General features: G+C 53.5%; 1 protein-coding gene and 1 non-coding gene across 2 annotated transcripts; both read left to right on the plus strand.

The window, feature by feature from the left end:
• Window positions 1-13,894: 13,894 nt before the first annotated feature.
• On the plus strand, window positions 13,895-23,000 carry EEF2 (eukaryotic translation elongation factor 2). Its single transcript, XM_058728957.1, has 15 exons — window positions 13,895-14,021; window positions 15,037-15,251; window positions 16,135-16,316; window positions 16,396-16,607; window positions 17,117-17,295; window positions 17,481-17,586; window positions 18,101-18,214; window positions 18,411-18,549; window positions 18,690-18,885; window positions 19,477-19,735; window positions 20,181-20,288; window positions 20,708-21,061; window positions 21,356-21,538; window positions 21,620-21,752; window positions 22,272-23,000. The coding sequence occupies exons 1-15, from the start codon at window positions 14,019-14,021 to the stop codon at window positions 22,463-22,465; spliced, it is 2,577 nt and encodes an 858-aa protein (XP_058584940.1). The 5' UTR covers window positions 13,895-14,018; the 3' UTR covers window positions 22,466-23,000.
• Window positions 16,981-17,045, plus strand: LOC131511246 (small nucleolar RNA SNORD37). Its single transcript, XR_009261441.1, has one exon. It is a non-coding gene; the product is annotated as a small nucleolar RNA SNORD37 (small nucleolar RNA).
• Window positions 23,001-27,117: the final 4,117 nt, after the last annotated feature.

Raw genomic sequence — 27,117 nt, forward strand, 5'->3', positions numbered from 1 at the left:
CCCGTCCCCTGCTCACCTGCGCACTCTCTCTCCCTCCCTCCCTCTGGAAATAAAAAAAAATAAACATTAAAACGAAGAAGGAGAAGGAGAAGGAGGAGAAGGCAAAAAAAAAAAAAAAAAAATCCATGATGACAAAAATACCAAAATTTTTAAGTCGAGGTAGCATCCACCTCAGCAAATGCATGTGACCTCACTCACTTCCCCCAGACCCGAATTTTACAGGGTTTATGTTATTTTCATCACAATTTTGAAACTTTCGAAACCGTTTTCAGATTAGCAAGAAATTGCAAAGATAGTACGGAGAGTTTTTCGTCCGCCTCCCCCAGCCTCCCCCAACGATAACACCTTCCGAAAACACTGTGTGTTACCAAAACCAGGAAAGCGATGTTGGTACAGTACCATCAACCCAGGTACAGATGTTCAGATTTCTCAAGTTGTTTGTTTTTTGTGCTGTCCAGAGAACACCGTCATCAACCACATCAGTCGCTTCCATTGAGATATTCAGTAGTAAGCTTTCCGTATATTGAGCACCTCCTATATGGCAAACACTGTTTTGGGTCGCGGGACGGCAGACATATTCCGTAAAGGTCAGGATAATAAACGTATTTGGCTCTGCAGCCCACGCACAGTGCGTCTAGCGGCCACTTGACCTTGGCATCATGGGCAGAATCAGCTGTGGGCTGTGTGTAAACTAACAGGGCATAGGCTGTGTGCCAATAAAACTTTATAAGTACTGAAATTTGAAATGGACATCATTGTCACGTGTTATAAAATATGCTTTTGTTTTGTTCCAACGTTTAAAAAAAGCTCAAGCGCTGTTCAAAAACAGTTGTGTCAAGCAAGACTTGGCTCTCCCTCCCTCTCTCCCTCTTTCCTTCCGTTCTTTCTTTTTCTTCCTTAATTTCTAATCGTGATCCAACACGCAAAACATAACGGTAAAAATCGTTTTTTTGTTAAAATTATTTTTTAATGTTTATTTATCTTTGGGAGAGACAGAGACAGACCATGAGCAGGGGAGGGGCAGAGAAGGAGGGAGACACAGAATCCCAAGCAGGCTCCAGGCTCTGAGCTGTCAGCACAGAGCCCGATGCGGGGCTCGAACTCATGAGCTGTGAGATCAGGACCTGAGCCGAAGTCGGATGTTTAGCTGACTGAGCCCCCCAGGTGCCCTTCTCTGGCTTATTCTGATGAGCGCGATGTCCTCCAGACCCACTACGTTGTAGCCAGTGTCACAATGTCCTTCCTTTTCCAGGCTGAAGAATATTCTGTTGTATGGATGGCCCACCTTTTGTTTCTCTGCTCCTCCCTCGATGGACCTTGGGTTGCTTCCACATCTTGGCTATTCTGAATAATCCTGCTATGAAAACAGGCGTACAAATAGCTGTTTGAGACCATGCTTTCAACTCTGTGGGGTAAATGCCCAGAGGTGGAATTGCTGGTCACGTGGGTAGCTCTATGTTTAACTTTGAAAGACCTGCCGAACCGCAGGGTTTGCTACAATGGCTAGTTAGTGTATGTTGTGTTCCCACCAGCAGCAGGAGGGCTCTGATTCTCCACATCTTCAAGGACACTTGCTACTTTCTGCTTTTTGTTTCATTTTGTTTAAATTGTTTTTTTCCTTAAGTTTATTTATTTGGAGAGACAGAGCAGAGGAGGGGCAGGGAGACAGAGAGAGAGAGAGAGAGAGAGAGAGAGAGAGAGAGAGAATCTCAGGCAGGCTCCATGCGGTTGCTGCAGAGCCCAATAGGAGGCTCCCACCCACGAACCCGTGAGATCATGACCTGAGCCCAAACCAAGAGCTTAACCGACTGAGACACCCAGCCCCCCACCTTTCATATTGTTTTAACAATAGCTTCCTAATGCGCGTGAAGTTGTACCTTATTGGGGGGTTGATTTGCATTTCCTAAGGATTGATGCTCATTTCTCATCTCTTCATGCGTTTATTGGTCACATGGATGTCTTCTTTGGGGAAATGTCTGTTCAAGTCTTTTGCCCCCCCCCCCCACCTTTTTTTAATTGGGTTGTGTTTTATGTTGTTGAGCTGCAGAAGTTCTTTATATATTGTGGACATTAACCCTCCATCAGATATATGATTTGCAAATATTTTCTCCCATTCCTTGCCTGCCCGACTTCATATTATTAAGATTTCAATAGGCTCCAAAATGATTGCCTTCCAGATTCAATCCAGTCCCTGTTTAACTCCCAACAACTTTTTTGCAGAGATAGAAAAATCCATCCTAAAATTAGTGTTGAATCACAAGCGACCCCAAATAGCCAATACAATCTTAAAAAAAAACAAAAAAAAAAAGAAGAAAAGAATGAATTTGAGGACTCACATTTCCTGATTTCAAAATTTCTATAAAGCTATGTGATTAAAACAGTGTGGTGCTGGCCTCTGCACAGACATATTGACTGATGGAATAGAATTGAGCGTGAATTTTGTGTTATGTATATTTTTCACGCATTTTTTAAGTATAAAAAAGAAAAAAAAGTTATCTTTGCCTTTCTCAAGTTTTTATTTATTTGTCTTGAGAGAGAAAGTGCAAGCCGGGGAGAAGCAGAGAGAGGAAAAAGGAGAACCCCCCCCCCCAGCAGGCCCCACACCGTCAGCACACAGCCTGGCACGGGGCTCAAACTCACAAACCGTGAGATCATGACCTGAGCCAAAATCAGACACTTAACCCACGGACGCCGGCAGGCACCCCTAGAACTGTGATGTATTCTTACACCACTAATCGAGAAAGGACAAAATAATCTCGAAGGCATTATGCTATGTGGTGGGGGCGGGGGGGGGGGAGCCGATCTCAAAGCGTTACACGCCGTGTGATTCCATTTCTACAGCATTCTCAAACTGACAAAATTGGAGAACCGGAACAGAGATTAGTGGAACAGCCTGAGGGCTGGGCCATGGGGAGCGGAGTAGAGGAGACAGAAAAGGGATAGCAAAAGGAAGATGTTTGGAGGAATGGAATAGGTCTGTATTTTGGTGACAGTGGTGGTTATGAGATTGTATACACCAATGACACAAAGCTAGACACACATTATGCAACCGTGGGGAGGGGCCTGGGTCAAGGGCACAGGGGACCTCTCTGTCCTATCTTTGCAACTTCCTACGAATCCATAATTATTCCAAAGTAAAAAGTTGTTTTCTTTTTTTCCTAAGGGCCTAGGCCCCACCCCCCCACCCCTGGTGGCTCAGTCGGTTGAGCGTCCGACTTTTTATTTTGGCTTGGGTCATGATCTCCCGGTTCGTGGGTTCGAGCCCTGAGTCAGGCTCTGGGCTGACAGCACAGAGCCTGCTTGGGATTTTCTCTCTCTCTCTCTCTCTCTCTCTCTCCCCCCTCTCTCTCTGCCCCTCCTGCCCCCCCCAAAATAAATAAATAAACATTTAAAAGAAGAAGAAAACAGTAAAATAACATTATTGAGAAATTCCATAAAATTCGAATATAGAGTAGGGATGTCATAACAGGAATTATTATTACGAGCTGGCAAAAGCTTGATCATTGTTGAGTACCTGTGAGTGATACATGATGAGTCTTCATGCTTCAATGTGTAGCTATTGCTGTGTGACAAATAACCACTCATTCAGCAGCTTGAAACAACAGTTTGACAGTTCCTGTAGTTCAGGCATCCAAGCCCGTGTGGTTCTCCTTCCTAGACTCTGAGCTGAAATCTAGATGCGTGCTGGGCCGTGATCTCATCTGGAGGTCCGACTGAGGAAGGACATACTTCCAAATGTGCTGAGGTCATGGGCAGAATTCAGTTCCTTGTGGTTGGAAGACTGAGGGCTTCAGCTTCTGGCTGGCTGTCAGCTAGAAGCCACCCTCCAGGACCCATCACGGGAACTTTCTCAACATGAACGCTCACTCTATCCCAACCAGTGAGTAAGAGAGACAACTCACAGGCTGGAGACTGCAATCCTAGGTAACCCATTTACAGGAACGACTTCCTCCACCTCCGCTGTCTCCTGTTAGTTAGAAGCAAGTCACAGGTCCGAGCAACACTCGAAGACAGGAGATTATACAAGGGCATGAATACCAGGAGGCGGGGATTGGCAGGGGCACTCTAAGAGTCTGTCCACCACGGTACCTTTGAAAAAATTCATAATAGGGGCACCTGCCTGACTCAGTTGGTGCACCATGTGACTCTTGATCTCAGGGTTGTGGGTTCAAGCCCCACATTGGGTGTAGAGCTTACTTACAAATAAAATCTTAGGAGCACCCGGGTGGTTCAGTCCATTAAACATCTGACTCTTGATTTCGGCTCAGGTCATGATCTCATGGTTCGTGAGTTTGAGCCCTGCATCGGGCTGTGTGGTAACTGTGCAGAGCCTGCTTGGGATTCTCTGTCTCTCAAGATGAATAAAATAAACTTTAAAAATAATAAAATCTTTAAAAATATGTATATATTAACATTTATTTATTTTTGAGAGACAGAGCAAGACAGAGCATGAGTGGGGGAGGGGCACAGAATCCAAAGCAGGCTCCAGGCTCTGAGCTGTCAGCACAGAGCCTGACTCGAGGCTCGAACTCACAAACCGCGAGATCCTGATCTGAGCCGAAGTTGGACGTTTAACCACCTGAGCCACCCAGGCGCACTTTATAAAATACACGTTCATAAAAAAACATTAGAAGCAACTTAACAGCTGTGTATGTAACTAGATCCCATGTATAATATTAGGTATTCATGTTATTATTTAATTTTTAACTATTTTAATGTTTATTTATTAAATATTAAAGATAGACGGGTAGAGGGTGAGATAAAATCCCAGGCAGGCTCTGTGCTGTCAGCTCAGCGTGGAGCCTGACAGGGGGCTCAATCTCACGACCGTCACAACTGTGAGATCATGACCTGAGCTGAAACCAAGAGTCGGATACCTAGCCGACTGAGCCACCCAAGTGCCCCTAGACATTCGTGTCATTATTAAAAATTAGAAGTAGCCATACAATTTGACCCGGCAATTTCACTTTTAGGAATATATTCCGCAGAGATGAATTCTAGCCTACGACCCAAGCTCTGCACTGGTAAATTAGGAAATGCGTGATTTGCAGAAAAATGTGTGCTGGGTGTTCCAAGAGGTGGCGAGGCTCACAGAATTCTTAGCATTATCACAGGGTGGTAAGGATGAATTGTGCCCCCGTATCTGTTCTCTGTCAGTAATAGGACTTCCTAGTGTAAGCTGGGCACAGCCTCCCAGAATAAAGACTACGTTTCCCAGAAACCCTTACAGCTAGGCGTGGTCATGTGACTAAATTCTGGCCAATGAGGGTAGTGATATGTACACTTCCTTTCCCTTTTCCTCTCTCCCTCTTCCTATTGGATGCAATGTGGACACGTGGTGCACCGTCTTGGGCTATGAGGGTGAAGGCAATATTCTAGGGAGGCCGAAGCAAAAAGAAGGATCTTGAGGGGCGCCTGGGTGGCTCAGTCGGTTGAGCGTCCGCCCTCTGCTCAGGTCATGATCTCGCGGTCTGTGAGTTCGAGCCCCGCGTCGGGCTCTGTGCTGACAGCTCAGAGCCTGGAACCTGCTTGGGATTCTGTGTCTCCCTCTCTCTCCGCCCCTCCCCGACTCAAGCTCTGTCTCTCTGTTAAAAATAAACAAACATTCAAAAAATTAAAAAAAAAAAAAAAAAAAAAGAAGGATCTTGAGATGTTGACAGCAACAAGTACATTATATACGTATTTTACAGGTACGCTGCGTGTCCCGGACTGGGACCTGGTTGGCAGGGGCCTGCTTAGCACAAACATAAAAACAGTCCACTGCCTTAAGTGTTAATCTCATCCGAAAACACTTTCACAGAAACGTCCAGAATCATGTTGAGCAAAATATGGCACCACGGCCCAGTGAAAGGGGACACAGAAAATTAACTAGCACGTGGGGGTAAGGTAGGATTTGTGCTTACAAAGATCCTTCTGGCAGCTGTGAAAAATGGATTGTGGAGGCAGGAGAGCAGGGAGGAAGTGAGTGTGGTCACCCAGGGAAGTGATGATGCCGTCCTGGACCAGGGTGGGGGCAGAGGGGATGGAGTGAAATACATAGAATCAAGGTGTTTATGGGCGCCTCAGTCGGTTAAGCGTCCGACTTCGGCTCAGGTCATGATCTCGCGGTCCGTGAGTTCGAGCCCCGCGTCGGGCTCTGTGCTGACAGCTCAGAGCCTGGAGCCTGCTTCACATTCTGTGTCTCCCTCTCTCTCTGCCCCTTCCCTGCTCATGCTGAGTCTCTCTCTGTCCCAAAAATAAATAAACATTAAAAAAAATTTAAAAAAAAAGAATCAAGGTGTTTATGTGAAGAGTGAGTTCTGATATCATCCTATTCTAATTAAAAATTTTTTTTTTACATTTTATTTATTTTTGAGAGAGAGAGATACAGAGCACAAGTGGAGAAGGGGCAGAGAGAGAGAGGGAGACACAGCATGCGAAGCAGGCTCCAGGCTCTAAGCCATCAGCACAGAGCCCGATGCAGGGCTTGAACTCACGGACCGCGAGATCATGACCCGAGCCGGAGTCGGACGCTTAACCGACTGAGCCACCCAGGCGCCCCCATATTTGATTTTAGAACATTTCTAGGTCCCCAAAAAAGAAATCCCGGAGAGACTCACTTTCTGTCTCAATGGATTTGTCTGTTCTGGACATTTCTTATAAAGTGAATCATACGCTATATGAACTTTACGTCGATTGTGTCACTGAGCATATTTTCTTTAATTTTTTAATGTTTATTTATTTTGAGAGAGAGAGAGAGAGACAGTGCAAGCAGGGGAGGGGCAGAGAGAGAGGGAGACACAGAACCTGAAGCAGGTTCCAGGCTCTGAGATGTCAGCACGGAGCCCAATGGGGGGCTTGAACCCACAAACCGTGAGATCTGATCTGAGACAAAATCAAGAGTTGAAGGGTTAACCCACTGAGCCACCCTGGTGCCCCTGAGCACTGTTTTTTAGGCCCATCCACACTGTGTATGTGTCAGAACTTCACTCCTCTTTAAGGCATAATAATACTCCAATGCGCAGCCCGACCACATCTCCTGACCCATTTCTCAGCCCCCATCATCTCCTGCCTGGACGAGCACACTACCCACTGCTGTCTGCTCTCCCTCCCTCCCACCGCCCCCCCCCACCCCCCCCAACAGTCCGTCCTCCCCGCAGTGGCCGCCAGAGGGCACCCGTGAGCCCCCGAGTCAGGCCCTGCCCTCCCGTGCCCACAGCCCTCCAGGGCTCCAAAATCAAGAGAGGTAAAAGCTCAAATCCTCCCAGGGGCCCCCAAGGCCCTGCACGACCTGCCCTATCCCTTCTCTTACCCTCCTCCCTCTCACCCTCTCCCTTACCCTCCTCCCTCTCACCCTCTCCCTCACTCTGCTCCAGGCACAGGGCCTCCTTACCATTCCTTCAACACTCCAGGCCATGGTTCTGCCCCAGGGCCTTTGCACATGTTCTTCCCACCTGGAATGCCTTTCCCCAGGCACCCATATTGCTCTCTCCCTGATCTTCAGATCTCTGCTATCTCCTTAAACATATAAAGTGTGTATTACCATCTGTCCCCACTCCTCCCAGCCCCTAACTCTATTTCACCTTCCTTCCCAGCATTCTTGCCATCTGACATAACCATACACTGTATTCATTTATTCATGCTTCTCCCTGCCAGTCCCATTAGAATATAAGCCCCACCAGGATAGGGACAATTGTCCCGTGTCCCCAGCTCCTCAGTCAATGTCTGGCAGACAGGAGGTACCCACTAGATATGTGCAGGGTAGATAAATATCATTCACACTAGAAAAACGGAGAGCATTTTATTTATTTATGTATTTATTTACTTTTCTATGTATGTATATGTGTATTTATTTATAGTAATCTCTACACCCAATGTGGGAGTAGAACCCACGATCCGAGATCAAGAATCACATGCTCTTAGGGGCGCCTGGGGGCTCAGTTGGTTGGGTGTCTAACTTCGGCTCAGGTCATGATCTGACTGTGGGTTCGAGCCCTGCATCGGGCCCTATGCTGACAGCTCAGAGCATGGAGCCTGCTTTCGATTCTGTGTCTCCCTCTCTCTCTCTGCCCCGCCCCCACTCTCTCTGTCTGTCTCTCTCAAAAATAAACATTAAACACCAAGGTAGAAATAAAAAAAAATCACATGCTCTGAGTGACCCAGCCAGGCACCCCTAGAGCACGTTATTAAAATAAAACAAAACAAAACGATCACATGTAGGTTTTTTTCTCACTCTCAACACCGTGAACGACATTCAGGACCCGATCATTCTCTAAAGTGGGGCCATCCTGGGCACTGTGGGGTGTTGAGAATCCCCGGTCCCCGCCCACTTGCTCCCAGGAGCCCTCCTAGTTGTGACAACTACAGATGTCCCCCAGACACGGCCCAGCGTTCCGCGGGGACAGAATTGCCCCATACATCAGGGGTTCTTCTCACTGGGGTCTCTACTCATATGCTCCCCTATTCTCTGAGGGATCCATGCATCCCAGGGTCCCCGGATCGGCCTGGTTTACAGCCATCATCCTAGTATAATTAAATCAGGATCCCTTTTACTTTCAAAATCGTCCTGGTTTGCACTTTGGTAAAAGGACGCGTCCACTGAAGCTGAAATCAGGCATGGTTGTATGACTCAGCAATTCCACTCCAAGGTATGTCCCCAACAGAAATGCTGTTGGGACATGCGCTAGAATGTTCCATAGCAGCGTGAGTCGAAACTGCCCCAAACTGGAAACGGCCCAGATGCCCACCAACAGTGAAACGGGCGAATACATTGTGCCAGGGTCTCAAAAGAAAAATACAGCATTGAGACGAGGCCACAATGCGTGATTCAACATGCCCGAAATTCACAAAGAGCAACCCCCCCTTCCCCCCCCCCACACCCCGTCTATGTGGTTAGAAGACAGAATGGTGGTTTCTTTGGGGTGGTGGCGACTGGAAGAGACGCGGGGGCACTTCTGGTCACAATCTGTATTTTATTTTATTTTATTCTATTCTATTTTATTTTATTTTTTTATGTTTATTTATTTTTGAGAGAGACAGACAGAATGCGAGTGGGTTGGGGCAGAGAGAGAGGGAGGCACAGGATCGGAAGCAGGCTCCAGGCTCCGAGCCGTCAGCACAGAGCCCGACGCGGGGCTGGAACTCACGAACCCTGAGATCGTGGCCTGAGCCGAAGTCGGACCCTTGGACCGACAGAGCCACCCAGGTGCCCCTGTATTTCATGTCTTTCGAAAGTTGTATGGGGGCGCCTGGGTGGCTCAGTCGGTTAAGCGGCCGACTTCGGCTCAGGTCACAACCTCGCGGTCCGTGAGTTCGAGCCCCGCGTCGGGCTCTGGGCTGACGGCTCGGAGCCTGGAGCCTGCTTCCGATCCTGTGTCTCCCTCTCTCTCTGCCCCTCCCCCGTTCATGCTCTGTCTCTCTCTGTCTCAAAAATAAATAAACGTTAAAAATTAAAAAAAAAAATTAAAAAAAAAAGTTGTATGAACGTCAAATTTTAGCATCCATCAATAAAGTTTTATTGGCACACAGCCACGCCCATTCGTGTAGGGTGTCTGTGGTGGTGACGCAGCAGAGGTGAGAAGCTGTGTGGCCCAAAATCTAGCCTGATTCCCCAGGCTAGATCATAGCCCTGCCCTGTTCTGCCCTCTCCTTTGCTCGGTCTCTCTCTCCTTCCCACCCAACTTGAAAGGTTCAATTTGTGCAAATATTTGACTGACTGTTTCCTCCACCAGCCAATCAGCTCCCCGAAGGCAGGGACGCTTTGTCTTACATCACAAGCTCCCAGGAGACAACCAGGAAACCCAGGAGCTCCCAGTCTGAGGGAGGTGAAGAATTCCAGGCAAAAAAAAGGTGCAGCCAGGCCGCACAGCTGATGGGTGTCTTTGTGGGTGGGGAGGGGTGGGGCCCTTGGAAAGCCTGGGCTGGAGGTCCCAGGAGCAGCTTAAAAGCAAAGAAAGGCAAAGGGGTTTGCCTAGGGCTCTAATCAAGTCCCTGAGGGCATGTTGGGAGCCCCAGACCAGACTGTCACCTTTCCTTGTCCTCCGGGATGGTCCGATTGTCGGTGTAAGCCTCTGTAAACTGGGGCTTTACAGCTCCCATAGCAAAACCCCTCTGGAGGGGAGAAGCAAGTCTGTCTTTTCCTTAGAGCCTTGTTCAGGGACCTTGGACATCAGCGTTGCCCTGGAGCTGCTGTTCTCACCGGTTGGCCTCGCCAGACTCCCCTGAAACTGCACGACTCTCCCCGGAGAGCAGCCTGCGTGCTTTCTCCCCAAGGCTGCTTCCACACGGGCCTCTAGCAGAACGACCCACGGAAGAGCCATGCTGGACCCCGAGGCAAGAGGAAAGATCTGTGACTCTGGCCCTGTCGTGGGTTCGAGCCCCGCATCGGGCTCTGCACTGACGGTGCGGCTGAGGTTTTTGGAGCGCTCTTAAATTTTGTGCCCAAGGGAAACCATCCGCTTTCCTAATCCCGGTTCCAGCCCTGCCCGATAAGTATTAGGTGCTAATAAATATTCGTAGAAGGAATAGTTGGAACGTCGAGCCTAGTGTTTCTGTCCCATCACGGGAGCTGGATTCGTTTGCTGTGGCTTTAATAACAAAACACCACACACGGCAGGGCTTAAACAACAGATACGGGGGCACCTGGGTGGCTCAGTCGGTTGAACCTCTGACTTTAGCTCAGGTCATGGGCTCGCAATTCATGAATTCGAGCCCCTTGTGGGACTCTGCTGTCAGCGCAGAGCCTACTTTGGATCCTCTGTCCCCCCCTCCCTGCCCCTCTCCCGCTTGTGTGCACGCACGCGGTCTCAAAAATAAGTAAAAAAAAAAAAAAAAAAAAAACCCAGATATTGATTGTCCCCAGTTGTGGAGGCTAGAAGCCCGCAATCGAGGCATCGACAGGGCTGGTTTTCCCGAGGCCTCTCTTGTGGACTTGCGGATGGTTGTCTTCTTGTGGGATTCTCTGTCTCCCTCTCTCTCTGCCCTTCCCCTGCGTGCATCCACCCCCTCCCCCGCCCTCACTCTCAAAAATAAACAAAAAAAGAATTTAAACTCATGATGTCTGGCTTCCGTTGAACCACATCTGAAACCCATCCAGGCAATAGTAGTGGGGCAGAGTTGCTCCCTGATTCAACTCATTTTTTTTGTTATGGTCGTAAAATACACATAACATAAAATTCACCCTCTCAGCTATTTCCAAGTGCACAGCTCAGCGGCGTCAGGCACTCTCACCCTGTTGTGCAGCCACCTCTGTCGTCGTCTCCAGAACTTTCCATCTCCCCAAACTGAGACTCTGTCCCCATGAAACACTGGCTCCCCACCCCCTGGGCATCCCGCCCTCCCCCAGGGGCTCCCACCATCCACTCTCTGTCTCTGTGGACTGGACTCTTCTAGGGACCTCCTGTGAGTGGGGTCACGCAGGACGTGTCTGTGTCTGGCTTCGGTCACTGCGCATAGTGTCCTCCGGGTCCATCCACGTGGTGGCAGGTGGCAGGACGTCCTCCCTTCCTGAGGCTGAAGAACCTTCGGTTGTATGAATACACCAGCAAACCGTGACTTTGTGAGTCGCTGGGTTCTTGTCTCATCTGCTGTGAGACTCCGATTGAATCCTCTAACTTCTCTGAGCCTCAACTATCTCCTGCACAAAGGAGCTCAGCCAAAGCCCAGGGTGTGATCGGGAGATTGCGTGAATTCACTGATTTCAAGGGCGGTGGCCGGCGTTCCATAAACGCTCCAAGTGCATCAAAAGGCAGATACGAGGGGCGTGCAATGGCGGGGGCTGGTCAGCAGGGGCCGCTGCCGTCGCCTCCCGGAGGTACAGCGTTCTTGGCTGGCGCATGCGCAGCTGAGCCTCCCTGCAGAGGCGACTTTTTTCTCCCGGTTCTTCCCCGCCCTTTACCTCGGCCTGTATTTATTACTGCAGACCCTGAACCTGGCTGGAGCTGCTTTTGCTCTCTGCTGAAGCCCGGTACCTTCCCCAGGCTTCTGCTGAACGTGGGTCTGGGAAAAGCGGTGGGGACAGGTACCATGCGTGTCGCTGGTCCCATGCCAGCAGCTGTGGGGCTGAACACGTCCCCACGAAGAGTAGCAGCGGAGGGAAGGACTTCAATCTCACTATTCTCCTCATTAAACTCTCCCCGGCTTATTCAGTTTACGCTAAGTTTTCGTAATAAGCACTCTGCTCACGTGAGAGCAAATTGAACCCCCTCTTAACGAAAACCTTTGCTTTTCATCTCTGAAATGCCTTAATTTGAAAGGAAGTGCTGCGAAGTGTCTAATACGGAGCCCAGGGCACAGTGGGCGCGCAATACATTTAAGAGAGAAATTCACTAAGAACGGGAGCCCTGAGGGGCGCCTGGGTGGCTCAGTCGGCTGAGCGTCCGGCTTCAGCTCAGGTCATGATCTCAAGGTCTGTGAGTTCAAGCCCCGCGTCGGGCTCTGTGCCGACAGCCTAGAGCCCGCTTTGGATTCTCCGTCTCCTTTTCGCTCTGCTCCTCCCCCAATTGTGCTCTATCTCTGTCTCCCTCTCTCTCTCAAAAATAAATAAATGTAAAAAAAAAAAAAAAAAAGAATGGAAACCCATCTACTGGAAACGTGTCCTTCAAACGGCGCAGGCATATTCGTCTTGTAAAATTAACATCAAAATGTGCCATGAACACAGCTGTAGGTGTTCAAAGACCCCGAAATAACCCCGAGGGTAAATGCAATCAACGACTGGACAGAGCTTTACAAAGCAAAATGCGCAAAGCATTTGTGGGAAGGAGTGCACAGGCTCGGAGTTCAGATTCCAATTTGCCTTGGTTTTTGCAGGTGCTTATCTGAGGGAAAGCAGTGCAGTCCTTCGGAGAGCACGAGCGTAGGGGAAGATTTACCTCAGGGGTTTCTTTGTGCTAACGGGAATATCATTTGGGGATGACATAAGGAATACTTACTAAGGGTCTACTATGTACCAGGCATTGGGCTTGGCTCTATATAAAGAATAAAGATACCGCATGGAATGCCAATTTGTTCCCTCGAGCCAAAGATCTGAAATGCAATAGTTTCTCAGGGTCAGATTAGGACACAAATGCAAAATAGTCTTGTGTACCTCCCGCTAGAGAGGAAATGAAGTAGCAAATGAGATTACACCTGGAAAGCGTTGAGCCCCATGCCTGAGAAGTGGCAAACTGTGCCCCTGAAGTAAATGTTGTATTAATAGCAAGGATAGCTAATTAAAATAGCTACATCGAGTGCTGTGTCAGGCACGGTGCTAATCCCTTCGAATGTATTTAACCTTACTCTCCCCCAGTGATCACCCCGTTTGACAGATGAAGAAAAGGAGGCACAGAAAATTCCGAGTACCTACTGTAAGAACGGGTACAGTGGTGCAATTTGTGAGGTGTTTCGTTTATCGCTATGGCGACTACACCTAGCCCATTGCCTATGGTATAGATAAAAACCAATCTATCTTTGCGGGATAAATCAGAGATTAGTACGTGCCTTCAAAAAAGGTTTTTATTTTGAAATAATTACAGGCAGGTAGTCGCAAAAATAGTACAGAGAGGTCCCGAGTAGCCGTCCTCCACCTTCTCCCAGTGGGATCATCTTACATAAGCGCAAAACCAGAACATTGACTTCGGTACAATCCACAGACACTTCCCACATTGCAAAGGGCTTTTAACAGAAGCGCTTGGCATTTTGCAAACTGATGTCCGATTAACTCCGATTAACAGTCTCAGCTAAAACGGTGCTCTGCGCTTTTTGCACCCGAGGATCGCATTCCGGAGGCTGGCACCCGGCTCCAGTAGACCACCGCCCCCGGGAGCTCCGGCAGTCGCACCCGCGTCCAAAGGGTTAACCGGAGGAGCGCTTCCTTGCGCCTGCGCAGGGCGTTTCTTCTCGCCCCGCCCCCGCAGCGCGGTCAGATGACCCGCCCAACCGGCTTCTGCCTATAAAAGGTCGGGTGTTGACGTCAACGTTCTCTTCCGCCGTCGTCGCCGCCATCCTTGGCGCGGCTCGCCCCGCTCGGATCTGCCTGGGAGAATCCACCGCCATCCGCCACCATGGTGAGCAACACTGTCCGGCTGGTGGCCTGGAACGGCGGCGGGGCCTCCGCGGGACCGGCGCTGCCGGGTCTGGGGCGCCGGGGCCGCCCAGACCTGGAGGAGACATGGCGGCGCCGGCGGGCCTCGGGTCGGGGAAGCGGCCGCCGCCATGTCTGCGCGTCGCGCCGTTCGCCGAGCCCCTTCTGCGCTTCCGGGGGCGCCGCCGCCTCCCGGGACCCCGGGCCCGGCTGGGAGCTGGGGCAGAGTCGGGGCGGGGGGGGGGGAGGGGGGTATGATGATGTGGCAGATGCTGTAATGGCGGGCGCCGTGTGGAGCGGGGCGAGGGGAGCCGCCTTATGTAACCCGCGGGTCGCGAGCCGGAGTTGGTGTTCCGTCGGGTGTCGCGGGTGGTAGCGAGGGGGGAAAACGGGGGAGCCGAGGACCTCTTGAGAAAGCTCTTCTCTTAACGCTGTGTGGCGTTGGTCCGGCGTCGTGTCCTCCCCGCGCGTCCAAACTGGGAAAGGCTGACAGGGGAGCGGGGAAACGGAGGCTCGCGCGGCGCTGGGGCTGTGCCAGCTGTCCGCACCCCCGGGGGGAGGCGTGGGTGGAAACCTCCTGGGGTGGGTGGCCCCGTCTGACCCCCAGGTGCAGGGGTGACCTTGGGTCTCAAAGACGCCCTTTGGGGGACGCTGGGGAGGACTCCTGCGGTTACAGGGCTGGGGTTCTCGGGGGAGTATTGACTCTCCCTTACGCTTGACGGAGCTGTCGCGGCCCTCCGACAGGTGTATCCCGTCACTTGGGGGCCTTTTCCCCGGCCCTCGATCTGGATTGTTGCTTCTAAGTGACAAGTGGGATCTGGTGCTTCGAGATGGGACAGGTGGCCTCTTTAAGAGGGTGTCGGCAAAGGGCCGTTTGGGTGGTAGCTGGGGCTGTCCCAGGTCCACGCCACCCCTGGCCGTGGCCTCGCAGTCGATCGATGGAAGTCCCAAGGCCGTCCTGGCTTGGCCTGAGCCTCCCCCTCCCCCCCGACCCCCAGGTGAACTTCACAGTAGATCAGATCCGGGCCATCATGGACAAGAAGGCCAACATCCGAAACATGTCCGTCATCGCCCACGTGGACCACGGCAAGTCCACGCTGACGGACTCGCTGGTGTGCAAGGCTGGTATCATCGCCTCCGCCCGCGCCGGGGAGACCCGCTTCACTGACACCCGGAAGGACGAGCAGGAGCGATGCATCACCATTAAGTCAACGTGAGCCTTGGTGCCCTCTGCCGAGGGGAGGGGAGGTGCTCACCCAGGTCCTGGGCGGGTGGGGGGCCCAGAAAGCAGGCACCGGCTTGTTCCCGAGGCTGCTGGGGGAGGGTTTGAACACCCTGGGGGCTGGGTTTTTGAACGACGAGTGAGGGTGGGGTTCGGTCTGGTGAGGGGAAGCTGCCGCCACCAGAGAGGCTCAGGGGTGGTTGGCTGGTGTCGGGGGTGGGGAGTCTTGGGGAGGGAAGGGCTTGCCCCTGGGCGTCCCCGTTTCCAGGCCAAGGGGCTCTTGGGGCACTGCCTGGAGAAGTCTGGGAGCTTGCTCCTGGGTGGTCGGGATGCTGTCAAACAGCCCGCTTGCGTAGGGCGTCCCCAGTGACTTCTCTAGCCCCAGCCGACCACGGTGACACCCAAGCAAACTGACCGTAACCGCCGTTTGTCTTTCGTCGGTAACTCGCGAGGCTCGCCTGGGTTGTTGGTCCTGAGGCTCCTTTCAGTTGGGAGTGGATGGGGGCAGGGGTGAAAGGTGGTCTGGGGTCACCTGGTCCAGGTTTAGAGTCCAGGGTGTTGAGCCAGGATGAGGGGGCTGGACGGGTGGGCTCCAAGGAGCTGGTCTTTACAGCTGGTACTAGGGAGGTGGGCCTGCTCCGCGGAGGGCGATGGCTTTGGCGAGGGGAGTCTAAGGCCTCCGGGGAGAGGAAAGAAATTTCAGCGTTCTTTCTAGATTTGAACCCCAGTTGCTAGGTGACCCCAGAGTCCCATAGGGATTGAAGAAAGCCCTGCTGACTCTCCTTGCCCACGAAGCTGGGCTTACTCCAGGGGTCACGGGGAGGACAGTGGAGATGAGTCTTTCCTCCGCCCCAACTTGTCCTGATCTCTTCAGGGCTATCTCCCTTTTCTATGAGCTTTCGGAGAACGACTTGAACTTTATCAAGCAGAGCAAGGATGGCTCCGGCTTTCTCATCAACCTCATCGACTCACCTGGGCACGTAGACTTCTCCTCGGAGGTGACCGCCGCCCTCCGTGTCACCGACGGTGCCTTGGTGGTGGTGGACTGTGTGTCTGGTAAGTAGCGGGTTCCCTCACGTGTGCTTCGGGGCGTGGGGCTGTCCTGCCCCTGGCTGATGGAGCCACCTGTCCCCAGGTGTGTGTGTGCAGACAGAGACGGTGCTGCGGCAGGCCATTGCCGAGCGCATCAAGCCGGTGCTGATGATGAACAAGATGGACCGAGCCCTGCTCGAGCTGCAGCTGGAGCCTGAGGAGCTCTACCAGACCTTCCAGCGCATCGTGGAGAACGTCAACGTCATCATTTCCACCTACGGGGAGGGCGAGAGCGGCCCCATGGGCAACATCATGGTATGTGGCTTGCCCGGTGAAACGCAGGGTTCCTCGGCTGGCTCGCCGTCCGCCTCGGTGTTCCCAGTATTTTTATCCCACGTGTTGTTGGGGGAGCCACAGTCCTCTTCATCCTGGAGGGGCTGTGACTGTTCCTGGGCGGGGGGAGGCGCTGGCCCTCGGAAGCACTGTTGTGAGTCTAGGGTCCCTTGGGGATTCGTGGTGGTTCTGAGAGCGGGCTTGCCAGAAACGTTAGGGTGACCAAGAATGGGGTTGGACCGTTTTTGGAACTAACTTCTTTTGGGGAAGCTGTGGGGTAGTTTGCTCTCTTGCAGACCATGCCCTCAGGGTTAGTGGTCCCCCCACCCCCAGGGGATGAGCAGAGCTGGGTCTTGTCAATGATGACGGAAATTTCTTCACTTTGACCTGATGGCTATTGAAGAAATCTGATGTCTGAGGCCCACCGCGCCCGGGGACTTTGTTTTCCGTCCGTGTCTGTTTACAGCTTTCTCTCGCCTTTGCCCTTGCAGATCGACCCTGTACTTGGGACTGTGGGCTTTGGGTCGGGACTCCACGGTTGGGCCTTCACCCTGAAGCAGTTTGCAGAGATGTACGTGGCCAAGTTTGCCGCCAAGGGCGAGGGCCAGCTGGGGCCTGCTGAGCGGGCCAAGAAAGTGGAGGACATGATGAAGAAGCTGTGGGGTGACCGGTGAGCGCCACGTGTGAGGAGCAGGGGCGTCTGCAGCATCCCTGCGGTCCTGGGGGGCGGGGGTCGTCCACTGGTGGTGGCGGTGGTGGGGAGGTGGCTGAGTGGGCTCCTTCTGCACAACTGATTTCCTGGCTCCTTGGGTCTCTCCTGGTCCTACCACGGTTGAGTTGGGTCTCGTCTGCCAGGTATTTTGATCCAGCCAACGGCAAGTTCAGCAAGTCCGCCACCAGTCCTGATGGCAAGAAGCTGCCACGGACGTTCTGCCAGCTCATCTTGGACCCTATCTTTAAGGTGAGCAGCTGAGCGTTTTGTGGATGTGCATCTTCTGGGCTGTCCGTGGGCCTGTCCTGAGGAGCTGTTCCCTGACCTGCTGTGGTGGGTGACAGGATGCTCTGGGGCTGGGCACAGCCGGGTTGGAGGGCGGCTGCTGGAGGGGGGTGAGGGCACAGTGGTAGAGGTTCGGCCCCTGGGCTGCACCCTTACAAGCCAGCCACAGATTCCTAGGTAGAGGGGAGTCCACCTCCCTGGCTGGGGGTTTAGAGGGAGGGGAGAGGAGACAAGCTTGGGGCTTTGCTGGTTTAGTGAATGGAGCGTGAATTTGAACACGTTCGTGGCGTGTAAGTCAGAGCGGATTTGTGGTTTGTGACGACGTATTCTGCTTTTTCTGGGATCTGCATTGGGCCAGGCCCTCAGTGCTGGGCTGCGGGGACTTTGCAGCACTGCCCTCACTGTGGGCTGGGGCAGGAAGGAGCTTCAGGCTTCCCAGCATGTTCTCAAACATGCTGTATTGTTTTTGCCACGTTAGGTATTCGTCGCGATCATGAATTTCAAGAAGGAGGAGACTGCAAAGCTGATTGAAAAGCTGGACATCAAGTTGGACAGCGAAGACAAAGACAAAGAAGGCAAACCGCTTTTGAAGGTGAGTGTGGGCGGCTGCCGGCCCTGCCCCCTAGTCCGTGAGCCATAGCCCCACCACCTGTAGGGTGGACAGGAGACCCGCGGTGTTGGTGTCTCTCTGGGAGGGGCAGCCCAGCACCTGAGCGTCTTCTAGAGCCACTTGGAGCTCAGGGTTGTGAGGGCAGGGGGTGTCCCTGAGCCTCCCGTTCCTCCCGTAGGCCGTGATGCGCCGCTGGCTACCTGCTGGGGACGCCCTGCTGCAGATGATCACCATCCACCTGCCTTCTCCCGTGACGGCCCAGAAGTACCGCTGCGAGCTCCTGTACGAGGGGCCCCCGGACGACGAGGCAGCCATGGGTACGTGAGGTTCACCTGCAACCCCGGGTGGGAGCAGGCTGTGGCCGTGTGGTTGGAAGGTCCCGGTCGCAGGATCCTGGGATGGTGAGGTTTGAGGAAATCACACGCTTCCCTCTGGGGACTCTTTTTTTACACCTCAGGCATCAAAAGCTGTGACCCCAAAGGCCCCCTGATGATGTACATTTCCAAGATGGTGCCGACCTCCGACAAAGGTCGATTCTACGCCTTCGGCCGCGTATTCTCGGGGCTGGTGTCCACTGGCCTAAAGGTCAGGATTATGGGACCCAACTACACACCTGGGAAGAAGGAGGACCTGTACCTGAAGCCCATCCAGAGGTGAGGTGCCTGGCAGTTCTTGGTATGTTCCAGACTGGTCCGTGCCACCCCCCCCGCCCCTCATGGGTGACAGAAGGTGGTGCAGCCCCCAAAAGGGTAAAGGAACCGTCAAAGCTGACGGGCTTACCTGGGCGCACTGGGAAGCAGTGGGCAGAGCTGTATTCTGACTCAGACACACCCGTGCCACAAGTTTGAGGTGGTGGCCAAAGTTTGGTCGCATACCTGGAGGGTCGGCACGGACTCCAGAGGAGGCCCCTGGTGACGGTCTGTCTCCCAGCTCTGCGGTTACGGGTGTTGGGAAGGGCCAGCTCCTCCAGCCCGCCAGCTGCTGGGGCCCCCACACCCCGCCTGCCTCGGGTTCTCAGCTGTGTTTGGTGCTCCTGTCAGCCTTGGGCTGGGTGTGGAGCCCTAAACGGGAGGTAGGAATGAGCACACTGGTGTGCAAGAGGCCTCAGCGCTGATGTCAACTGTAACTGAAGCCAGGGCTTTGGGTCCGGGGGGGGAATGACACCGCCATTTGAGGCTGGGGGTGGTGCGGCCACAGGATCCAGAAGGAGGGGATCTGGCGCACTGATGATCTGTCTCCCCCAGAACAATCCTGATGATGGGCCGTTACGTGGAGCCCATCGAAGACGTGCCTTGTGGGAACATCGTGGGCCTGGTGGGCGTGGACCAGTTCCTGGTGAAGACTGGCACCATCACCACCTTCGAGCATGCCCACAACATGCGGGTGATGAAGTTCAGCGTGAGCCCCGTTGTCCGGGTCGCCGTGGAGGCCAAGAATCCGGCCGACCTGCCCAAGCTAGTGGAGGGCTTGAAACGCCTGGCCAAGTCGGACCCCATGGTGCAGGTGGGTGGGTGCCCTGGCCGGGGCCGCGCTCCTCCGGGGGTGGTCAGTTGGCGGTTTACCTGTGGCGGAGCCAAACACCGAGCCGGGGGCTGGCGAATACTCGCAAGGTCAGGTGTGTGCACACACCTCGTCTGCTGAGCTGCCGTGCAGCAGGGTTGGTTTCTCGTTGGGGGTCCCCGCTCTTTTCCGTAGGCTGCTTAGAAGCTCTCTGGCTTGGCCGTGCAGCAGGCCATTGGGGAAGGTTAACGCTGGGAGCAGCAAAAGCACCTGGGAGCTCTTGCTTCCCGTGAGCCTGGAGTTCCCTGAAAACCCCGGGCCCGGGAGGCCGCCTTCTCCAGCTACAGGGCTTCTGGAGCCTGCTTTCCACCTGTCGGTCTGGAACTTCCTGGGTTCCGAGTGTCCTGGGGTCAGGGCCAGGGGCTGACCCTCCCTCCATCCATTGTAGTGCATCATCGAGGAGTCAGGGGAGCACATCATCGCGGGGGCTGGCGAGCTGCACCTAGAGATCTGTCTGAAGGACCTGGAGGAGGACCACGCATGCATTCCCATCAAGGTGAGGCTTGGCCCCGCCCCGGGCTCACCTGGCCCGAGGCCTGCTGTCTCCAGTACACGGCAGGCAAGTAGAGGTTGCCGAGTCCAGGGTTCAGGCTCCACTCTGCAGGGTCCTCCGTCCTCTTCCCTGGGCGTGTTTCTGGCAGAGAAGTTGTGCAGTTAGGAAACCGGTCCAAGTCTTAACGTTGGAGCGAAGCTGTTTCTAACTGGAGATCCTGAAGGTGGCAGACGGTGGTTAGGTGACCGTGGTCAACCTGGCTTCTGGGTCCTCTGCTTTTCATTTCTTGCTTTGGCAAGGAACTGAACTCGGATCTGTGTGTGTGTTACACTCAGGAGTCCTATCGGGAGGAGCCTCTGAACGTGTTTCTGGGGTGGTCACTGATTCCCGGGGCTGGCCTGACCTTCTCACGACTTTTGCAGAAATCCGACCCTGTGGTGTCCTATCGGGAGACGGTCAGCGAGGAGTCGAACGTGCTCTGCCTGTCCAAGTCTCCGAACAAGCACAACCGGCTGTACATGAAGGCGCGGCCTTTCCCCGACGGCCTGGCCGAGGACATTGACAAGGGCGAGGTGTCCGCCCGCCAGGAGCTCAAGCAGCGGGCCCGCTATCTGGCCGAGAAGTACGAGTGGGACGTGGCAGAGGCCCGCAAGATCTGGTGCTTTGGGCCCGACGGCACCGGCCCCAACGTCCTCACCGACATCACCAAGGGTGTGCAGTACCTCAATGAGATCAAGGACAGCGTGGTAGCTGGCTTCCAGTGGGCCACCAAAGAGGTGAGGGGGCCACTCGAGAGTCCGGCTTACGATGGATCAGTTACCTGTGGGGTTCTCGGACAGGCAGGAGACTCACACCTGCTGGGGGATTGGGGGGCCGTGTTCCGTGAGGGTGAAGGGCTCAGGGTCTTGCATTCTGGGAAGAGCGTCCTAGGGAGGCTGAGTTGGGTAGGACGTGACACTTTGGTCTTGGGGGGCCCCTGGGGGCCTTGGCGTAGAGCTGTATTACCTTTTCTGGAGGAGAAGGCTGCAGCGGGCCCAGGACCTTGATGGCGGTCACGCCCTTTTGTGCAGGGAGCCCTGTGCGAGGAGAACATGCGGGGCGTGCGCTTCGACGTCCACGACGTGACCTTGCACGCGGACGCCATCCACCGCGGCGGCGGCCAGATCATCCCCACTGCCCGGCGCTGTCTCTATGCCAGTGTGTTGACCGCCCAGCCCCGTCTCATGGAGCCGATCTACCTTGTGGAGATTCAGGTAGGGGGGCCTGGTCCTTCAACTGTTGTTGGGTCTTGTCTTGCTCGACAGCTGCTAAAAACCGTCATTCTTTCCTGACAGTGTCCGGAGCAAGTGGTTGGTGGCATCTATGGTGTGCTGAACAGAAAGCGGGGTCACGTCTTCGAGGAGTCCCAGGTGGCCGGCACCCCCATGTTTGTCGTGAAGGCCTACCTGCCTGTGAACGAGTCCTTCGGTAAGTGCCGGCCCAGTGCAGCCTCACCCGCTGCCGGGGGCTGGCTGGTTCTGGGCAGCCTGGTCGAGGGCGTGGCCGGTTTTGCCTCCAGCAAGGCCTAGAGCCGGTCCGACGAGACACTGATGGAGTCTGCAAACTACTGCCCGTCAGAGGTGGGCCCGGCACGGTTGTGGGGGATCACGTGGTCTGCTCATCACGTGGACATGGTGAATTTGCAGGGGGAGACGACTTGGGTGTGTAACTTGGCACCAAGGTGGAAGCCAGCAGCAAGTAGCTCGGGTTCGTACTGTGGGTGGGCAGAGGGAGGCCCCCGAGTGGCCAGCTCTGTGTCCCTTACTAACGAGCGATCTGGGTGCAGGGCTCAGGGGAGATACAGGGTAGCGTTAACGTTAGCGTGACTCGGTCGAGGTGACTGGGCTCTGATCTCCACGTGCCCAGTGTCTCCTCCTGGGCGTTGCCACGGTGGCAGCAGGAGCCAGGTCTCCCGAGCCCGCCAGTGAGCCCTGTCCCTTCCCGCAGGCTTCACTGCTGACCTGAGGTCCAACACCGGTGGCCAGGCCTTCCCCCAGTGCGTCTTCGACCACTGGCAGATCCTGCCCGGGGATCCCTTCGACAACACCAGCCGCCCCAGCCAGGTGGTAGCCGAAACACGCAAGCGTAAGGGCCTGAAGGAAGGCATCCCAGCCCTGGACAACTTCCTGGACAAGTTGTAGGCCGCCCTCCCTGCAGCCTGCCCTCCCGGCTGGGACTCCGCACAGCCCCTGCACCCGGCTGGTGATCGACCACGTAAGCCCTCGCGTTCTCCATGACACCTCGAGACTGTCCACAGTGACGCTCCGCCTGACGGGTTCTGGGGCCCACTCTGTGCCATCACTCAACGTGAACACTCGATGCCGTTTCTTTCGATATTTATTTCAAGATAGCAGAGGCAACAGAAATGCCCTGGCAGCAGGGACTTATTTGGCCGGTGGGGGTGGGGGAGGCGGGATGGGACACTCAACAGTTTTTTTTTTTCCATTTCAGAAACTCAGATGTCCAAAAAAAAAAAAAAAACAAACGCATTAAGAGGTTTATTTGGGTAAATGGCCCGTAGTGGATTTTCCCCCAGAAAGGGGGAAGGAACAAGCGGGTAGACCTTTATCTTTGGACAGAAGCTAGAAGGCAGGAAACTTTGTGCAGTGTCACCGTGAGCACCCCCAGCTGTATTAGTGCCATTGGAATAATAAATTTGATATGGTGGTGACTGTGTGTGTGTCCACGTGGTTCCTTGTCCGGTCAGCCCGCGGCGGGCTCCCAAGTGCTGCCACACAGAAGGCCGGACCTGACCTTGAAGTACCCTTTCAGATCCCAAGCCCAGGTACCAGGCCCATCTAGCAGTCGCACAGGGCTCCCATCTGTCACATCTGTTGTCCAGTGGGACACGCCATGATGGTGGAGCCTCACACCTACCCTGTGCAGGGGGACAGCCGCCCACCATGGCCCCCGCCTGCTGGGCGCTTGAAATGGGCCCTGACTTGGTGACCTTGTAAATCCACTGCTGTGGTCTGATGGGACCGGAGCTGCCTTCTCCATCGTGGTCGGCTCGGACGTGACTGCAGCGAGGGGACATCACAGGACGGTCTGCCGCCAGGTCGTTTGTCTTGTCCAGCTGGATGGCTGTTCAGAAAAAGTAATGTTGGGCATTAGACTTTTAACCTTAAACATGAAATTTTAGGCAGCGTAGGACTAAGATCTTTCTACCAACCAGTGGCTCTTGCATAAGGAACATCCGGGATACATTGTTTCAACAGTGACGCTGGGGAGCCGCTGTGGAAGTTCGGGAGGTATTCTGGGTCACCAGTGTAGGGGACCCCATCAGCATTTAGAAGGAGCCTGGGATGATGGATGTCAGGACTGCATGGGACAGCACTGCACGTGTGAGTTGTCTGGTTCAGTCTCGGACCCCAGCACCTTCCGACAGCAAAGGTCATTCACATTGGGAAACGTTACTTCAAAACAATGTGCTTGACACGCACGCAAGTATTTTGTGCACTTTTAATAAGCTACGCTTGTTTTTGAATAGTTTTATACTTAACAGAAAAGTTTGCAAAGATGTTACAGAAATGTGCTAAGTGACCAGTGGTGTTCTTGGTTTTCCGTGGAAGTTTTCTACGCTGTTTCAGGGTCCGACCCAGGATGCCACGTGGCATTTAGTTTTGCACATTTTTAATATCCAGTAATTTTGTCAAAGACACCACTGTCGTAAATAGAAACTTGAAGTGTGTTTTAAGTTTAAACCGACTATAAATTCATACGCTACCTGTGGTCCTTGGCTTGCTAATCCTGCACCTCTGTCCGCGTGCATTTTCTGTCAAATGTGAAATTCCACTTGCAGGGGTTGACCTGGCAACATGAGGTCTGTAGTCACACCCAAGCATTGACGTGTCGCAAGTGGGTGTCTGTGTGTCTGTGTGTGTTCGCTGTTTTCATTGTACTGATTTTGTGTGATTCTTCTGGCTGCTCCAGGTCAGGACTGAGGCCCCCGCCAGGTGCCCCAACCGGGGGTAATTCTTAAAGAGTAATTGCAGTGTGGTATCTGGAACCACGTTAAGGAGCTTTTCATACTGTTACGCTAAACACCAGTGGCCCATCTTGCGCTTTGAAAGTGTCCTTTCCCCTCTGCATGATTTCGTGACCTCATGTCTTGGTTACTGGGAAATAATAGCATATACCAAGTTGGCTGCTCTAACAGCTGTTGGCACATTTCACTAAAGAATATCGAAAGGTCACGTTCGTTAACAGCGATTTCATCAGAGGAGTGCTGGCTATCAGGAAACGGTCAAGCAAGTTTTGAGATTTTTAATTTTTTGCTTAAAAGCTCGAATTTACCATTGGCAACAAATACGGTCACTTGCTTCCCTTGAAGTGACGGTTTTGGTTTAAGTTTGGAGAATCCCAAGTAGGCTCTGCACTGCCGGCATGGAGTCCCGACATGGTGCTTAGACCCTCGAACCATGAGGTTGTGACCTGAGCCGAAATCAAGAGTGACTTTTTTTTTTTTTTTTTTTTTTTCAACATTTTTTAATTTATTTTTTTTGGGACAGAGAGAGACAGAGCATGAACGGGGGAGGGGCAGAGAGAGAGGGAGACACAGAATCGGAAACAGGCTCCAGGCTCCGAGCCATCAGCCCAGAGCCCGACGCGGGGCTCGAACTCACGGACCGCGAGATTGTGACCTGGCTGAAGTCGGACGCTTAACCGACTGTGCCACCCAGGCGCCCCAAGAGTGACTTTAAAAAAAAAAATTTTTTTAACATTTATTTATTATGTATTATTTTTTTAATGTTTATTTTTGAGAGAAAAAGTGCAAGTTGGGGACGGGCAGAGAGAGAGGGAGACACAGAATGAATCCAAAGCAGGCTCCAGGCTCTGAGCCATCAGCACAGAGCCCAACACGGGGCTCGAACCCACGAACCGTGAGATCGTGACCTGAGCCGAAGTCGGAGGCTCAACCGACCGAGCCACCCAGGCACCCCGCCCCCCCATCCCCCGTTTTTTTTTTTTTTTTTTTTTTTAACATTTATTTTTGAGATAGAGCTTGAGCAGGGCAGGGTCCAAGAGAGAGGGAGACACAAGATCTGAAGCAGTTCCGGGCTCCCAAGCGGTCAGCACAGAGCCCGACATGGGGCTCGAACTCACGAACTGTGAGATCATGACCTGAGCTGAAGTCGGACGCTTCACCGACTGAGCCACCCGGGGGCCCCAGAGACGTTTGATTTGTTCATTTGTGAGAAAATGTCTGCCACGTGCCCAAGTCTAATTTCCTACAGCTTGTCAGGCCTTTTTCTTCACCCCAAGAAAAATGATGCCCCAACTCCCTAAGTACGGGCTTTGCGTAAGTAACTTACAAAGAATGCAGTATGGGAAAGGGAGAAAGAAGAAGGTGTTCTGGAGCAACCCGACAGACACTACCTAGAACCAGGTCAGCATCAACAGTGATGTCCTGGTGGTGGTATTCTGGAGCCTTGTTAAGGTGTCATGGGAAGGGCACTTGACCTCTGTGGTCTTCCTCCCTAAGACCCATCACCCCAGGGTCCGAAAACCACACCAGACAAATCCAGTTGAGGGACGTTCTGCAAAATACCTGACCGGTACTCCTTGAAACTGCCACCAAAGTCCTCAAAAAAGGAAAGTGTGAGAAGCTCACAGCCAGAGGACTCTAAGGACGAAATATCACGGGGGGTCCTGGATGGGATTCTGAGGCAGAGAAAGGACATTAGGGAAAACAAATCTGAATAAAGTGTGGACTTGGTTAGGATAATGTGTTACTGTTGGTTCTCCAGCGGTGACAAGTGTACCAGACTAATGTAAGATGTAACGATTCAATCAGGAGACGATGGTAATGGCCTGAGGTCAGGGTGGTTGGGGAAAGTCAAAAGACGGGGTCTAGGGGCGCCTGGGTGGCGCAGTCGGTTAAGCGTCCGACTTCAGCTCAGGTCACGATCTCGCGGTCGGTGGGTTCGAGCCCCGCGTCGGGCTCTGGGCTGACGGCTCAGAGCCTGGAGCCTGTTTCCGATTCTGTGTCTCCCTCTCTCTCTGCCCCTCCCCCGTTCATGCTCTGTCTCTCTCTGTCCCAAAAATAAATAAAAAACGTTGAAAAAAAATTAAAAAAAAAAAAAGACGGGGTCTTTTGTCAGGTGGCATCTGCAGTGGTTCAGCAGTGGCTTTGGGTTCGGGTCTTTCCAGGAATGAATCTCAGCTATGCCGTCTACTGGCTGTTTGACTTTGGGTGGGTTACTTAACCTCTCTGGGTCTCAGCTTCCCCATCTGCAGAACGGGAGAAATAGTAACATAGTTTGGTACGTACTAACTAGCTGTTGTAGCACCTATCGGGAAACCATGGGAGTCAAGGATCAAGCACGACAGGGGACACCGGACTGGCCTCATTTGCATTTTTGTGTACTTGGAATGGGGGTAACATTTCACAGAGGAGGAAGCTGCGACTCAGGGACTAAAGCGGCCGCGGGCGGCCAGGCGGGAGCTGGGCTTTGCGTTCGCGTATCTTGTGCTCAAGGAAGGGCAGGAAGAGGGACGCAGGATTTCAGCACCGCACCTCTCAGCTTCAGGACCCGGGTCAGAGGACAGCGGGTGGGGCAGCCCGGGGGCCGGAAGTCGGCCTTCCGACTTCCTAAGTGTGACCGACGTCAGTTGCAGCCAATGTGCTGCGTGACGACGAGCCTGGCGGCCAGTGGCGAGGCGGCATCCGGGTTCGGGGGCCCGAACGCCAGCGGGCGGGGCCTGGGAGGCAGCGGGTGGGGCGGGACGTCACGAGCGGCGGGCGCGCTGACCAATGGGCGGCGGGCCCCGCCTCCCGAGGGCGGGCCCC

This window comes from Neofelis nebulosa, chromosome 4 (assembly GCF_028018385.1).
Source record: "Neofelis nebulosa isolate mNeoNeb1 chromosome 4, mNeoNeb1.pri, whole genome shotgun sequence".
Classification (NCBI taxonomy): Eukaryota; Metazoa; Chordata; class Mammalia; order Carnivora; family Felidae; genus Neofelis; species Neofelis nebulosa.